This window comes from Aquarana catesbeiana, linkage group LG13, assembly GCF_042186555.1.
Source record: "Aquarana catesbeiana isolate 2022-GZ linkage group LG13, ASM4218655v1, whole genome shotgun sequence".
Classification (NCBI taxonomy): domain Eukaryota; kingdom Metazoa; phylum Chordata; class Amphibia; order Anura; family Ranidae; genus Aquarana; species Aquarana catesbeiana.
In genome coordinates, this window is record NC_133336.1 from 206,108,850 (window position 1) to 206,125,337 (window position 16,488).

Here is a 16,488-nt window from a genome sequence, read left to right on the forward strand (position 1 = left end):
AAAACTGTTTTTAACTTGTAAACAACAAATCTCAGAAAGAGGCTCGGTCCTTAAGTGGTTAATTTATTCAGATTTGGTAATTACATATTTATATTATGATGGACATTTGCTTCATGACATGTTTATGGTTTCTTTCTCTCTTCTTTGTTAGACATGTTTAGTCAGAGTTATATAGGATATGCATAAAAAACCTTTAAGCAAAATAAAATTTAGCTCATCCAGCGCGTCTGGAAAGATGATCTATAGTAGAATTTAGCAGCTGCTATGATAAAATAAAAAATTAAACACATAAGGAAACAGAGAAGGAATCTTCATAGCATAAAACTGTTTTTATTTTTAAAAAGAGGCAATCCCTCTTTTAAGAAATATGCTTACAACAAAAAAAGTAAAATAGCATCTCATAATATTCTGGTGAGCGAGTATCGTTATAGGCTGCAAATGATACGAATATTATGAGATGCTATTTTACTTTTTATTTGATGTAAGCATATTATAACATTGTTTTGGTGAGTGCATTTTTTGAGGGGAGCGGTCTCACGTGGTGCGGTGAAGGTTTCTTATTCTTTGGAAAAACACCATATGAATACCTTTAGGATCACCTGATGCACTTTGGACTCACTCTTCAGAGGGCATATTATCACCATTGGACATTGTTGTTTTTATTTCCAGAGCACTGCTATAGCTTGTGAATTACATATATGATATTTATACTACATGTAGGGATTGACCGATTATCGGTATGGCCGATTTTTGCAGCATTTTCAAGAAAGTCAGCATCGGTTGCAAACTAGACTGATTTTACCAATATTGGTCTCCGCGGGCCACGACGATCTTTTTTGCGGTCCAGAAGCCTGAAGAGTGCAGACCCAGTGCGCAGAGGCATGCAGGACACACACACAATGTCATTATGCCTGTGCACACTGAGCCTATTAAGTCTGACAGGCCTCCCTCGCCTCGACACTTGGATGGACAGACATGCCAGCCAGGCCAGCAGCCACCCATCATACCATTGTGCACTGCAGACAAAGAATGTCCGTTTTGAAATCTGTGTGTGTTTTACTGTTTTTCTCCCATCAGTTTTCATGCAGGTATGGTGTGAAAAACGAACTCTTAATGTTTAATTTTTAATAAACATTAACCACTTGCCAACCAGCTGCCGCAGTTTTACTTTGGCAGAATGGCACAGCTGGGCGAAATGACGCTACCTTACGTCGCTTTGCCTTTTGGCCACTAGGGGCGTGGGCACACCGCTGGAGGTACACACCCACACCCACGGCGTGTGCCCAGAGCTGATGCGAGTGCCGGGCAGCAGCGATAACCGCCGGGCTCCTGCGATCACTCGTGACAGAGCGAGAACCGGGATCTGTGTGTGTAAACACACAGATCCCGGTTCTTTCAGGGGAGAGGAGATAGATCATGCATTCATACTATGTATGAACACTGATCTCTCTCTCTCCTCCTAGACAGTCCCATCCCCCCATAGTTAGAAACACACACAGAAAACACAATTAACCCCTTGATCGCCCCCTAGTGTTAACCCCTTCCCTGCCAGTAACATTTATACAGTAATCAGTGCATTTTTATAGCACTGATCGCTGTATAATTGTTAATGGTTTCAAAAATGTGTCAAAAGTGTCCGATGTGTCCACCATAATGGCGCAGTCCCAATAAAATCACACATCGCCACCATTACTAGTAAAAAAAATAATAAAAATGTCATAAATCTTCCCCCTATTTTGTAGACACTATAACTGTTGCGCAAACCAATCAATATACGCTTATTGCAATTTTTTTTACCAAAAATATATAGAAGAATACATATTGGTCTAAACTGAGGAATTTTTTTTTTTTTTTGATAAAAAATGTGGGATATATATTATAGCAAAAAGTAAAAGATATTGTGTTTTTTTCAAAATTGTCGCTTTTCTTTTGTTTATAGTGCAAAAAATAAAAACCACAGAAGGAATCAAATACCACCAAAAGAAAGCTCTATTTGTGGGAAAAAAAGGATGTCAGTTTTGTTTAGTTACAGCATCGCACGACCGCACAATTGTCAGTTAAAGCGACACAGTGCCAAATCACAGCAAATGGCCTGGTCATTGAGCAGCCAAATCATCCAGGGCTGAAGCGGTTAACATGTTCAGTTTATTCCAGATTTGTGCATAAAATTTGAAAAGTTTAAATGTACAAAATATTGGCAAATAATATTGGCCATTGGCAGGAGAGGTGGCCAAAATATCGGTATTGTATCGGCACTGAAAAAGCGATATCAGTCGATCCCTAGTTACATGGTCCTGAAGAAGCGGAGCTCCCATGAAACTTGTAGATCAAATAAACTTACTATGCAATTGCTGATCAACTGAACTCCAGCTCTGTACCAATTGTTATCCTTGTAATTCTATACTGTATGGTATACCTAATGAAGTGTTTATGTCTTAAATATTTAATGTAATAAAATGTTGCATTTTTTTATACAAGTTCCAGTGTCGGTTTAGTTCTCAAAGATATATTTGTTTGGCCTGTCCTACACTGACTTCATTGCACCCCTGTAGATATAATCTATGTAAACTATTATATATATAGCAATGGAAAAATATAGATTACCTTGCAGGAAATATATAACAAGTTCATAAATGGGTGAATAGATGTATTCAGTATTTGATGCTTCATAAAATTTGTCATATTTCATTAAAACTGATAAGAGGAATAAAAGACAAAAAGTGATTACCGGGGCTACTAGGTCTTCTCTTTGTCTTAAACAATCTTTTGAAGGATTTTGATAATCTCTCCGCCATCTCTTTGCTCAGTCTTAGTTCTTAGTTCTTCTACATCTGAATCCCAGTCATGTCACTGAACACCTAGACACAGAGATACATTGTCACTAATGGTTACTATGTTCTCCAGATTTCTTTATTTTTTATAACAATATTTACAAAACTAAGACCTAGAGCCACATAGGCAGCTTTTATCTAACTCCATACATATATCATTGATGCAAATTATTGCAAGTCTTTCAAAATAATACATTATTAAATGTATTTTTATAAAAGCAGTGCAAGTACCTGAATCTGCCCTGGTATTATCCTCCTGCAATCTGTTGAAGGCTCCACCCACACAGACCCATCATTCATTGAAATAAACTGAAATAAAAAATAGATGGTGCCCAGGTGAATGAGACACAGGATCCAAAGTGACAGCCTGAGTGGTGATGATGATGGTGAAACAACGGACTGGATACAAGATGGCCATGGATAGAAGGCATGTTGGGGTTGGGCTCAGCCCTTCCTTCTCATAGCTCTGTGCTCAGCTGTCGGTTAATTGCCAAAGACACTTCCTTCCACAGTGACCCACCTGGTCTTCATTTCCTGCTTGTCAGCTAGAGCTGCTGGTTATATAAATTCCTTGGATCAGATCTTCTGTACCTTTGCCTTGGTCAACATATCCGGACTCTCTCTGCTGTGTTTTCCTGTGAAAGACTTTTGCTTGGCTGACTTCCCTTCTGGTTCCTGATCCTGTTGCACCCGACTTCGCTGATCTCTGGACTCCCGTTTCTCTGGCTTGTTCTGACTACCCATCCTGGTTACCAAACTCTGGCTATGTTTTGACTACTTTGCTCTGTTTATACCATTTTATTAAATAGTGTGATTTTTACTGCACTTCTGTCTCAGTCTGATTCATGGTTCCTGACAAGGCAGCTCCCAGGAGATGAAGCAATCTCTATGCAGCATAAAAACAGAAACAAAGGAGCGCCACTCTAGGTGCAGTATGCAAAAAAAAAAAAAAACAAGTCTATTTAGACAAATGGCAACTTAAATGGGAATAGTGCTTGATAGGTCATTTTTACAGTGATAGGTCATTTTTACAGTGAGATATGGGGTCAATAAGACCCCACATCTCACCTCTAGGCTGGAAAGCCTGACATAAAAAAAAACAAAAAGACAATCTTGGCTTACCAGCCGAGGCAGCGCCATTTTTTTTTAAATGCAGAAGCTTGGCGTGATGTCACAACATTGCACCCAGCCTCCCAACAATCGTAGAGACTCTGGGACCATCTGACCCACTGGAAATCTCTATGGTCAGCATCCAGGGCTGGTTGATTCCTTTTCCGGTTCTCTGATGGCAGGGTCAAGCCCAGAGAGGCACCTGAGGGCAGTGGGAGGTTGGGCAACCCCTCCCACTGCCTGTAATAATGATCAAGTGGCTGAGCCACTATGATCATTCTTATGGTGAAGAAAATCACCGGCTCTAAAAAATGATATCTGAATGATGCCTGTTAGCTGCAGGCATCATTCAGATATCACCACTAGGGATGAGCTTTGAGTTCGAGACAAACTCATGTTCGACTCGAACATTGGCTGTTCGCAAGTTCACCGAACAGCGAACAATTTGGGGTGTTCGCGGCAAATTCAAATGCCGCAGAACACCCTTTAAAAGTCTATGGGAGAAATCAAAAGTGCTAATTTTAAAGGCTTATATGCAAGTTATTGTCATAAAAAGTGTTTGGGGACCTGGGTCCTGCCCCAGGGGACATGGATCAATGCAAAAAAAAGTTTTAAAAAAGGCCATTTTTTCGGGAGCAGTGATTTTAATAATGCTTAAAGTCAAACAATAAAAGTGTAATATCCCTTTAAATTTCATAGCTGGGGGGTGTCTATAGTATGCCTGTAAAGGGGCGCATGTTTCCCATGTTTAGAACAGTCTGACAGCAAAATGACATTTCAAAGGAAAAAAAGTAATTTAAAACTACTCGCGGCTATTGCATTGCCCTCCGACAATACACATAAAAGTTAATTGATAAAAACGGCATGGGAATTCCCCACAGGGGAACCCCGAACGAAAATGAAAAAAAAAAAACGGCGTGGGGTCCCCCCAAAGATCCATACCAGACCCTTATCCGAGCACGCAACCTGGCAGGCCGCAGGAAAAGAGGGGGAGATGAGAAAGCGCCCCCCCTCCTGAACCGTACCAGGCCACATGCCCTCAACATTGGGAGGGTGCTTTGGGGTAGCCCCCCAAAACACCTTGTCCCCATGTTGATGAGGACAAGGGCCTCATCCCCACAAACCTGGCCGGTGGTTGTGGGGGTCTGCGGGCGGGGGGCTTATCGGAATCTGGAAGCCCCCTTTAACAAGGGAACACCCAGATCCCACCCCCCCGTGTAAAATGGTAAGGGGGTACCCCTACCATTTTACTAAAAAACTGTCATAAATGTTAAAATCGACAAGAGACAGTTTTTGACAATTCCTTTATTTAAATGCTTCTTCTTTCTTCTATCTTCCTTCATCTTCTTCTTCTGGCTCTTCTGGTTCTTCCTCTAGTGTTCTCGTCCAGCATCTCCTCCGTGGCATCTTCTATCTTCTTCTCCTCGGGCCGCTCCGCACCCATGGCATGAGGGGAGGCTCCCGCTCTTCTCTTCTTCTCTTCTTCATCTTCTTCTCTTCTTCATCTTCTTCTCTTCTTTATCTTCTTCTCCGGGCCGCTCCACATCCATGCTGGCATGGAGGGAGGCACCCGCTGTGTGACACGTCTCCTCTTCTGACGGTTCTTAAATAACGGGGGGCGGGGCCTCTGACGCATGGCAAATGACGGTACTTCCCTGTGGCATTCCCTGTGATGTCACAGGGAAGTCCTGTCAAGTCACCATGCGTCAGAGGGGGGTGCCCCCCCCGTTATTTAAGAACCGTCAGAAGAGGAAACGCGTCACACAGCGGGAGCCTCCCACCATGCCAGCATGGATGCAGAGCGGCCCGGAGAAGAAGATAAAGAAGAGAAGCAGATGAAGAGAAGAGCGGGAGCCTCCCCCTATGCCATGGGTGCGGAGTGGCCTGAGGAGAAGGAGATAGAAGACGCCGCGGAGGAGATGCTGGGCGAGAACACCGGAGGAAGAACCAGAAGAGTCAGAAGAAGAAGATGAAGGAAGATAGAAGAAAGAAGAAGCATTTAAATAAAGGAATTGTCAAAAACTGTCTCTTGTCATTTTTAACAGTTTTTTAGTGAAATGGTAGGGGTACCCCCTTACCATTTCACACAGGGGGGGCAGGATCTGGGGGTCCCCTTGTTAAAGGGGGCTTCCAGATTCCGATAAGCCCCCTGCCCGCAGACCCCCACAACCACCGGCCAGGGTTGTGGGGATGAGGCCCTTGTCCTCATCAACATGGGGACAAGGTGTTTTGGGGGGCTACCCCAAAGCACCCTCCCAATGTTGAGGGCATGTGGCCTGGTACGGTTCAGGAGGGGGGCACTCTCTAGTCCCCCCCTCTTTTCCTGCAGCCTGCCAGGTTGCATGCTCGGATAAGGGTCTGGTATGGATTTTTGGGGGGACCCCACGACGTTTTTTTTTTACATTTTGGCACAGGGTTCCCCTTAAAATCCATACCAGACCTCAAGGGTCTGGTATGGAATTTAGGGGAAACCCCACGTCTTTTTTTTTTTTTTTTTTTAATTTTGGCCGGGGTTCCCCTTAATATCCATAACCGACCTGAAGGGCCTGGTATGGTTTGGGTTCGGGGTTCCCCTGTGGGGAATTCCCATGCTGTTTTTATCAATGAACTTCTATGTGTAGTGTCGGACCAGCAATGCAATAGCCGCGAGTAGTTTTAAATGAATTTTTTTCTTTGAAATGTCATTTTGCTGTCAGACTGTTCTAAACACGGGAAACATGTGCCCCTTTACAGGCATACTATAGACACCCCCCAGCTATGATTTTTTTTTTTTTTTTTAATCAGAAAGGTTTTTATTTTGCATAAGAAACACATACATATAGCATACAGGTAGAAGTATATAGCGTATACATATGTCAGAGTTCTCTCATAGCATTTTATGAAAACATTTATCAGCGAGGGAGATGGGCGGAGCCTAGCAGAGCAGACATGCATTGTTAGAGCTCTGCACCGCTGAGGAGAGAAGAGAAGGACAAAGCGGAGCCTGCAGGCTCAAAAGGTATCCATTTGAACCTTTTTACCCCAGGGAACAAACTGTGAAAGTTTGGGCAGGAAATATGGTACTGGGAGGAAACCGTGGCAGAAATAAAAATCACCTCACAAAGAGCTCACAGGCACTCACTGCAGCTGAAGCAGCTCCAGTCACCTCACAAGATACAGCATCAGGGCGCTCTCACAGACAGAAAATGTCACAGCAAGACTCTCCATTTGAGTCAGATACAGAACAAATCCTCTCACAAACTTCTCCACAAGCCTCCTCAGCATCCCCAGTAATATTATTACAATTTGAAAAGATGCTTCATAAGGCTTTAAAACAAACCTCAGACCAAATAACAAAAAGCCTAACCAAAGAAATAAGAGAGCTGGGAAACCGCACCGCAGCCTTAGAAATAAAAATGGATGAAATTGAAATTACAACCCAAGAAAATATAACAGAATTGGAACAATTAAAAGAAGAGAATTTAATACTTCAAACTAAGCTCGAAGATTACGAAAATAGAGCCAGACGTTCAAACTTGCGCATAAGGGGAATACCTGAAACCGTGACAGACCTGCAATCTACTATTACTGCTCTATTACAAGAACTAAAGCCAGATATTCCTATTGAACGTTTAGAACTGGACAGAGTACACAGAGCCCTCACAGCCAAAAAGAAAGATGGACCCCCACGTGATATAATCACAAAATTTCATTATTACAGAACGAAAGAACAAATACTAATTGCTGCAAGAGAAAAAAAGGAACTTAATTTTCAAGGACACAATTATCAAATTTTTGCTGACCTATCCCAACTTACTATTACTAAAAGACGATCCATGAAACCCCAACTAATGAAACTGCAATGCCACAACATTATGTATCAATGGGGCTTCCCCTTTTCAGTCAGATTTAACTACCAAGGTACAATTTACAGAAGCAGATCAGCAGATGAACTACAACAAACCCTTTTAAAATTAATTCTGACAGAACCCATAAGCAGCAACTCTCCCACACGCAGAAGAATGGCATCATCTTCACCTTCAGGCAGCACCCAGAAAATTTCAGAACAAAATGGGAATCATCATTCTCACAAAAGAGGCCGTTATGCCACATCATCCATGGACCAAGAAGATTCAATGGACTGACATCCTAATTCCTGATATCTCTTCATTTATTATACTAAGAGATGGTTCTCTATAAAAAAACCTGTATTTATAACTGAATGTAACTGCATTCTAATAGTCACACACTGTGTGGGATCATGTTACATTCCAGTTATATTTCTTATTACTTCTGATTCATATAGCCTTAGAATATATAAGTGAAATAAGGAAATTCTTGTTCAGTTATATATTATCAGGTAATAACAATAGATTTATTACTTTTTAGGACAAATATGTTCAATAATCCAGAAGTAATGGAAGCTTTTTCTTTCTTTTCCTAACTAGTTCCTAGAATTATGTTTTTGTTTATTCTAATCTGAAGCAATACAACCTCAATTTTATGAGTTAACATATCTAAACAGTTACATATGAATAAAATATGTAATTGTTTACTCTAAAAGGGTTAAAATCCCAAAATAATTCAAGCTATCTTCATCAATACCAAAGTTATTAACAGTACCTTTCTAACTGAATTATTTAGCCTAGGGCAAGACTAACCATATACAACCACCCTGGAATAAATAATTTCAACAAAAACTATATTCTGCACTCCAATTAATGAAACATCATTTTGATGTCTTTTGACATAGCACTTCTCTCCTGTAAGCGGAAGATCTGTGTACCCCCATTAGCCCTCCTCATTCTCCCAACCATATTATGTGGGAGTGTGACGAAGGCACTTATTCCCCTGAGAGAGATATTTATTCTCTTTCATGGGTAAATTGTGATTACTTGCAAAAAATAATTTATACAATGTATCAACTAATCTCATGTGTTTTTTGTTTACTCTTTACTCCAGAATTCACTGGTTTCTTTTCTATCTATTCATCTCTTCAGTCCACACAGGTTGATCTGCGCAGTCAGCTCTGCATAACAAAAAGTAAGTCAAAACTATTTGATCTGTTGACATGGCACCACTGAATATACTTTCCCTGAATGTTCAGGGAATAAATGTCCCTCAAAAAAGGACCAAAGCCTTCCGTACTTTTCATAACAAGAAGGCTCACATAGTATGCCTCCAACAAACACACTTCACCAAAGATTCTACTCCAAAATATATTTCTCCTTTTTATCAACAAATTTACACGGCTTCTGCCTGTACCAAGCAAAGGGGAACTCTAATTGCATTTCACCGATCCACACCATTCACCTTATCATCAGAAATTAAAGACCCAGAAGGTAGATACCTGATACTCATGGGTTATATAATGGATACAGCAATCACGGTGATTTCCTACTACGCTCCTAACAAACAACCTACACCATTCCTCTCACATATATTAAAAGTGATTAATACACACAAAATAGGAACAGTGATAATGTGTGGGGATTCGAACCAGGTCCTCCTCCCATTTCTAGATAAATCACCTTTTACACCATCAAAAATAACCTCTAGATTACCTTTTTCTCAACTTCTTTCCAAATACAATCTGGTAGATTCGTGGAGAGAAAGTAACCCAATGAAAAAGAAATTCACTCATTTCTCGCACCCTCATCAAACCTTCACCAGAATAGATCATATTTTTCTAACAATAGGAATGATACCAGAAATTATTGCATCAGATATAATTCCGATTCCGTGGTCTGACCATAATGCAGTATACACTACTATAGCCTCATCCATACCAAAAGCGCATGACCCAACGTGGTACTTACCAGACATAATGCTCAAACACCCACTACATCAGATGGCCATTGAACAAGCTTTAAAGGAATACATATCAATTAATAATACAACAGACATCTCCCCAATAACACTGTGGGAAGCTCATAAGCCTGTCTTGCGTGGTACAATACAAAGACAAATGGCACTATTTAAACGGGAACGCAAAAATCTAGCAAAAAAACTAGAACTCAATTTTAATGCAGCCTACATATCATTTCAAGATAATCCATCTCAGAGTACAAAATCTCATCTGGAAAAATCTAGATTGGAATACGATCTATTTCTCACTGAGTCAGTTGATAAATCCCTCAAACTCTCCAAACACAATTTCTACATGAATACAAACAAACCAGGTACATATTTGGCTCGGGCATTAAATTCAACTAACAAATCTTTCAAACCAATACGTTTGAAATTATCAAAAAATGTTTACACTTGTAATCCAGTTAAAATAGTCCATAAATTTCACTCACATCTCGCAACTTTATACAAGAAAAACAATGAATTTAATCCTACAGAGGCTGAATCCTTCTTCTCAAAAATAACCTTACCTGAGTTATCTCAGAATCAAAAAAGCAGTTTGGATGAGCCTATAACTATAGATGAAGTTGCTAACGCCATAAAAGACCTAAAACTTAACAAAAGACCAGGCCCAGACGGCTACTCGGCTTTATACTATAAAACATTCTCAGAAATACTCTCTCCCATTCTCACTGAAACTTTTAACAAACTTCTAGATGGACATTCTTTTCGGCAAGAAACACTAATGGCAATTGTTTGTATGATCCCAAAACCCCTTTCTGATGATACTTCCTGTGTGAATTATCGGCCTATCTCTCTGTTAAACCTCGATATTAAATTATTAGCAAAAATAATAGCAAAATGCCTCAATAGCATTATAGGAAAATTAATACATAGAGATCAAGTAGGCTTCATGCCAAATAGACAGGCAGGCGATAATATACGCAGGGCAGTGTTATTGGCACATATTGCTAAAAAACTGAAAATCCCTTTATGTTTTCTATCTCTCGATATTAAGAGGGCATTTGACACAGTATCCTGGCAATATATGCAATATTCATTACAAAAATGGGGTTTTGGACCCCACTTTTTAACATGGATCAAAGCATTATATAATAAACCCAAAGCCTATATAAAATATGCTGGATACAAATCTGAAGCCTTTAATATCGAAAGAGGTACCCGACAGGGTTGCCCATTATCTCCCTTATTATTTGCCCTTATACTCGAACCCATGGCCCAATACATCAGAACAAACCAAACTATAACTGGCATTGAAGTAGGAGGTATTACACACAAATTATGTATATTTGCAGACGATATATTACTTTTTCTTTCATCACCACAGGTCTCTGGTCCTAACTTAATACCAGCTCTTGATGGATTTGCAGCCCTATCCGGCCTTATGATTAATCCTAAGAAATGCCTAGTGCTTAATATTTCGCTCACAAACATGGAATTGATCCCGGCTAGGGCTGCACTCCCATTCACATGGGCAGAAAAATCAATCCCATATCTTGGAATTCATTTAACAGCATCTCATTCTGACTTATTCTCAACCAATTATCCTCCTGTATTAAGACAGATCACAAATCTAATAAAAACAATGGTCGCAACTTCCTTTATCCTGGATAGGGAAGATTAATGCAATCAAAATGACTATTCTACCCAAATTGCTTTATCTATTCAGAGTCCTCCCTATTCCAATTCCTTCCTATTTTTTGAGAATAGTACAAAAAAGAGCAACTTCGTTTATATGGGGCTCTTCTAAACCACGTATACCTATACACACACTACATCTTTCCAAAAATAAAGGAGGCCTGGGATACCCTAATTTTACTAACTACTACAGAGCAGCACATTTGGCCAGTCTGTCCAAATACCATGCAAAACAGGAAATCCCATTATGGGTATTTATAGAGGCTTCAGAAAATGACCCTCTATTAATATCAAATTTATTATGGCTTGATCCTAAAGACCGCTTTAAAATTCATAATCCCATAACTAAACACTTCTTATCTCTCTGGGATAAACTAAAAACCAAATATCAGTTACAATCTCCACACAATCCTCTCCTTTCTTTTATCAGAAATCCAGCCTTTTATCCGGCATGGATCTACCCAAATTCTTTTAAAGCTTGGACAACATTCAGACACTAAATGACTTCATAGCATCTAAATCATTCCTTTCATTCCCATCGCTTAGAGAAAAATATGATCTACCAAACTCTGAGATATTTAGATATCTCCAAATCAAAAATTTCTATACACCATTCCTAAAGGGGGATACACCATTATCCCAATTATCCATTTTTGAATCAATCTGTACAAAAGATCCATTTGCTAAAGGTACAATTTCATCACTTTATAATCAATTATATGGAGTAGCAAATCTTAATAGACCCTCTTACGTTCAGAGGTGGGAGGAGGACCTGGGACGAACTTTAGAAGACACGGACTGGTCTAACATATGGCTCACATCTAAGTCATCTTCACCCAACATCTTAGCACTGGAGACAAATTATAAAGTCCTAACTCGCTGGTACCTTGTACCCGCTAGAGTGGCAAAATATTCACCTAATACCTCAGCTCTTTGTTTTCGAGGATGCCCAGAAATAGGCACATATTTACACATATGGTGGACGTGCCCAATAATCCAAACCTTCTGGAAGGAAGTCTTCGTGATTGCATCTAAAATATTTAAAAAAATAATACAACCAGATCCATATTTAACCTTACTTAATCTAAAACCGGAATGGTTAACACTCTCTCAATTCAAACTTATGATCCAACTAATAACGGCTGCAAAACAAACAGTGGCCAAGGCATGGAAATCTCCTACATTGGTACTAGCAGAAACAATTCACAGAATGAATAATACAATGTCCCATGCTAAGATGGTAGCCATCGATCAAAATCAAATTCCAAAATTTGAAAAACTTTGGCACCCTTGGATAAAACAACAGTTCCTGTCAAACTTCAATGACTCTGTCCTGTTGCCATGGTAACAGATTAAATGACTTACAGAGACACCCATTCTAAGGCTTCAAAGAGAACTAAAAAGAATAATAAACTGACGAGCGGGACAACCTTGTGGACCATACCTCTACCTTTCAACCCTTTTTCTTCTTTCTCTTTCCTTTTCTCCACCTTACGATTAAAGCTCATTATCAGAATTTATTTGACCTATATACACTCTACTTGTAAACAATATGTATAGTAGGTATAAATCATTTAAATACCTACAAAAGTAACTAAGGAAATGATATATATCTTTAATTTAGGTTTACGTGAACCCAATGTTTAATATTTGAAATTTCATGATATTTACCTATATAAACCCTACTGTAAAACATTGAGCTTACTTTATAGATCCTTGTAAACTTACTTTATGTATCTTTATAATATTGTATACTCAATAAACTTCTTTTGACAAGGAAAACATTTATCAGCTACCTAAGATTATTATAAGACGGTTCTGATTACATTCTATCAGGAATATAACCTATCATACCATTATCTTTTAACAATAATAGATCTATCATGTAATGTAGTTCGCAAGGAGTATATATCCAAATAAAATACAATTTAAGCAAGTACCAGATATAATAATATTACCCTTATATGCTGAAAGCTCTAGTGATCTCTGATAACCTTAGAGTATAAAAATAGAAAACACGTCGTTCATTTAACAGTAGCATTGAAATCAACTCTACTACCTTATAATTCCATCAACCTTGTTTAAATTCGTTATGTTTAATTCAATATAATATTCATCGGTGGAAGAGAAAGTAAAATAGAAGAGAAAGAAGAGAAGAAAGAGAAGAAAGGAGAGAAAGAAAAGGAGATAGGAGCAGAACAGAGCAAAACCTTGCTATACAGTACCATATCACATATACTGCCATATATCCCACAGGGAATGTCCCTTCTTATAACTCCCGCTTCTTTGCATGTGTACAGTTTCCATACAGTAATCGAGTCTACATCAACCCAAGAGTAACCTATCTTTAATTAATTGGTGTGGGGCCAAACCAGGAACGTCTAACCATGCCTGCCATATTGAAAGGAACTTTTGTGGGGCCTTCCTATGTTGGTAAGTAACTTTTTCTCTTATTAGAAGCCTGTTCACGCTGTCTATCCATTGCCTCCTGGTGGGAACTCGTGGGGTGATCCACCACTGGGCAATTAGTCTCCTCGCTGTGTATAATAAACGGATAAGCGCTATACGTGTAGGTTTGCGGTGCTAACTCTTCGTCTATTCCCCCCCCAGTAAACAGACCATTGGAGTTCTCTCAAGAGGTATCATATATACTTCCGAAATCGTGTCCAGTACTTCCTTCCAATATCTGAATAGCTTGGGGCATTTCCATGTCATGTGGAGCAAGTCTCCATGATCGCGTTCACATTTTGGGCACAGGGGTGACTCTCTAATTCCCCATTTATAAAGTTGAAGGGGGGGTTCTGTACGCCCTATGTAGTAAGTAGAGGTGTGAGAGTTTCTGGGACGCAGATATTGATACCAGGGGGGCATTCATAAGGCATATATTCCAACTGTCTCCATCCATTTCTCCTATATCCTCCTCCCACCGCTGTCTGCATGGTATTCTAGAGGGATCTTGTATTCGTGCTATAAGAGTATTATAGCATCTAGATATCATGCCTTTTTTAACTTCATCCATAAAAAACATCCTGTATAATCGGATGTTCTGTTTGTTGGGTCCTGACAGTTCTATTCTGGGTTTGTAAGGCATGACGCAGTTGGAGATATTTATAAAAATTATTATGTGGGATCCCAAACTCTATTTGAATCTGCTGAAATGATTTAAGAGTGTTATCTTGGTATAATTGTGAGTAGGGATGAGCCGAACACCCCCCTGTTCGGTTCGCACCAGAACATGCGAACAGGAAAAAAGTTCGTTCGAACATGCGAACACCGTTAAAGTCTATGGGACACGAACATGAATAATCAAAAGTGCTAATTTTCAAGGCTTATATGCAAGTTATTGTCATAAAAAGTGTTTGGGGACCTGGGTCCTGCCCCAGGGGACATGGATCAATGCAAAAAAAAGTTTTAAAAACGGCCGTTTTTTCAGGAGCAGTGATTTTAATAACGCTTAAAGTCAAACAATAAAAGTGTAATATCCCTTTAAATTTCGTACCTGGGGGGTGTCTATAGTGTGCCTGTAAAGGGGCACATGTTTCCTGTGTTTAGAACAGTCTGACAGCAAAATGACATTTTGAAGGAAAAAACTCATTTAAAACTACCCGCGGCTATTGCATTGCCGACAATACACATAGAAGTTCATTGATAAAAACGGCATGGGAATTCCCCAAAGGGGAACCCCGAACCAAAATTAAAAAAAAAAAATGACGTGGGGGTCCCCCTAAATTCCATACCAGGCCCTTCAGGTCTGGTATGGATATTAAGGGGAACCCCGGCCAAAATTTAAAAAAAAAAATGACGTGGGGTTCCCCCTAAATTCCATACCAGACCCTTCAGGTCTGGTATGGATTTTAAGGGGAACCCCGCGCCAAAAAAAAAAAAAAAAACGGCGTGGGGTCCCCCCAAAAATCCATACCAGACCCTTATCCGAGCACGCAACCTGGCAGGCCGCAGGAAAAGAGGGGGGGACGAGAGTGCGGCCCCCCCTCCCTCCTGAACCGTACCAGGCCACATGCCCTCAACATTGGGAGGGTGCTTTGGGGTAGCCCCCCAAAACACCTTGTCCCCATGTTGATGAGGACAAGGGCCTCATCCCCACAACCCTGGCCGGTGGTTGTGGGGGTCTGCGGGCGGGGGGCTTATCGGAATCTGGAAGCCCCCTTTAACAAGGTGACCCCCAGATCCCGGCCCCCCCCTGTGTGAAATGGTAAGGGGGTACCCCTACCATTTCACGAAAAAAGTGTCAAAAATGTTAAAAATGACAAGAGACAGTTTTTGACAATTCCTTTATTTAAATGCTTCTTCTTTCTTCTATCTTCCTTCATCTTCTGGTTCTTCTGGCTCTTCTGGTTCTTCTGGTTCTTCCTCCGGCGTTCTCGTCCAGCATCTCCTCCGCGGCGTCTTCTGTCTTCTTCTCCTCGGGCCGCTCCGCACCCATGGCATGGGGGGGAGGCTCCCGCTCTTCTCTTCTTCTTTTCTTCTTTTCTTCTCTTCTTCTCTTCTTCTCTTCTTCTTCATTTTCTTCTCCGGGCCGCTCCGCAATCCATGCTGGCATGGAGGGAGGCTCCCGCTGTGTGACGGCGCTCCTCGTCTGACAGTTCTTAAATAACGGGGGGGGGCGGGGCCACCCGGTGACCCCGCCCCCCCTGACGCACGGTGACTTGACGGGACTTCCCTGTGACGTCACGGGGAATGCCACAGGGAAGTCCCGTCAAGTCACCGTGCGTCAGAGGGGGGCGGGGTCACCGGGTGGCCCCGCCCCCCCGTTATTTAAGAACTGTCAGACGAGGAGCGCCGTCACACAGCGGGAGCCTCCCTCCATGCCAGCATGGATTGCGGAGCGGCCCGGAGAAGAAAATGAAGAAGAAAAGAAGAAGAGAAGAAGAGAAGAGCGGGAGCCTCCCCCCCATGCCATGGGTGCGGAGCGGCCCGAGGAGAAGAAGACAGAAGACGCCGCGGAGGAGATGCTGGACGAGAACGCCGGAGGAAGAACCAGAAGAACCAGAAGAGCCAGAAGAACCAGAAGATGAAGGAAGATAGAAGAAAGAAGAAGCAT

General features: G+C 40.9%; 1 protein-coding gene across 1 annotated transcript in view; it reads right to left on the minus strand.

Annotated features, from left to right (window-relative positions):
* Window positions 1–16,488, minus strand: part of LOC141117755 (NACHT, LRR and PYD domains-containing protein 3-like) — a 646,257-nt gene that overhangs the window by 599,281 nt on the left and 30,488 nt on the right. The window contains exon 4 of the mRNA XM_073610770.1: window positions 2,729–2,858. Within this exon, the coding sequence (XP_073466871.1) occupies window positions 2,729–2,795 (67 nt within the window). The 5' untranslated portion in view covers window positions 2,796–2,858. The remainder of the gene's footprint in view (window positions 1–2,728; window positions 2,859–16,488) is intronic.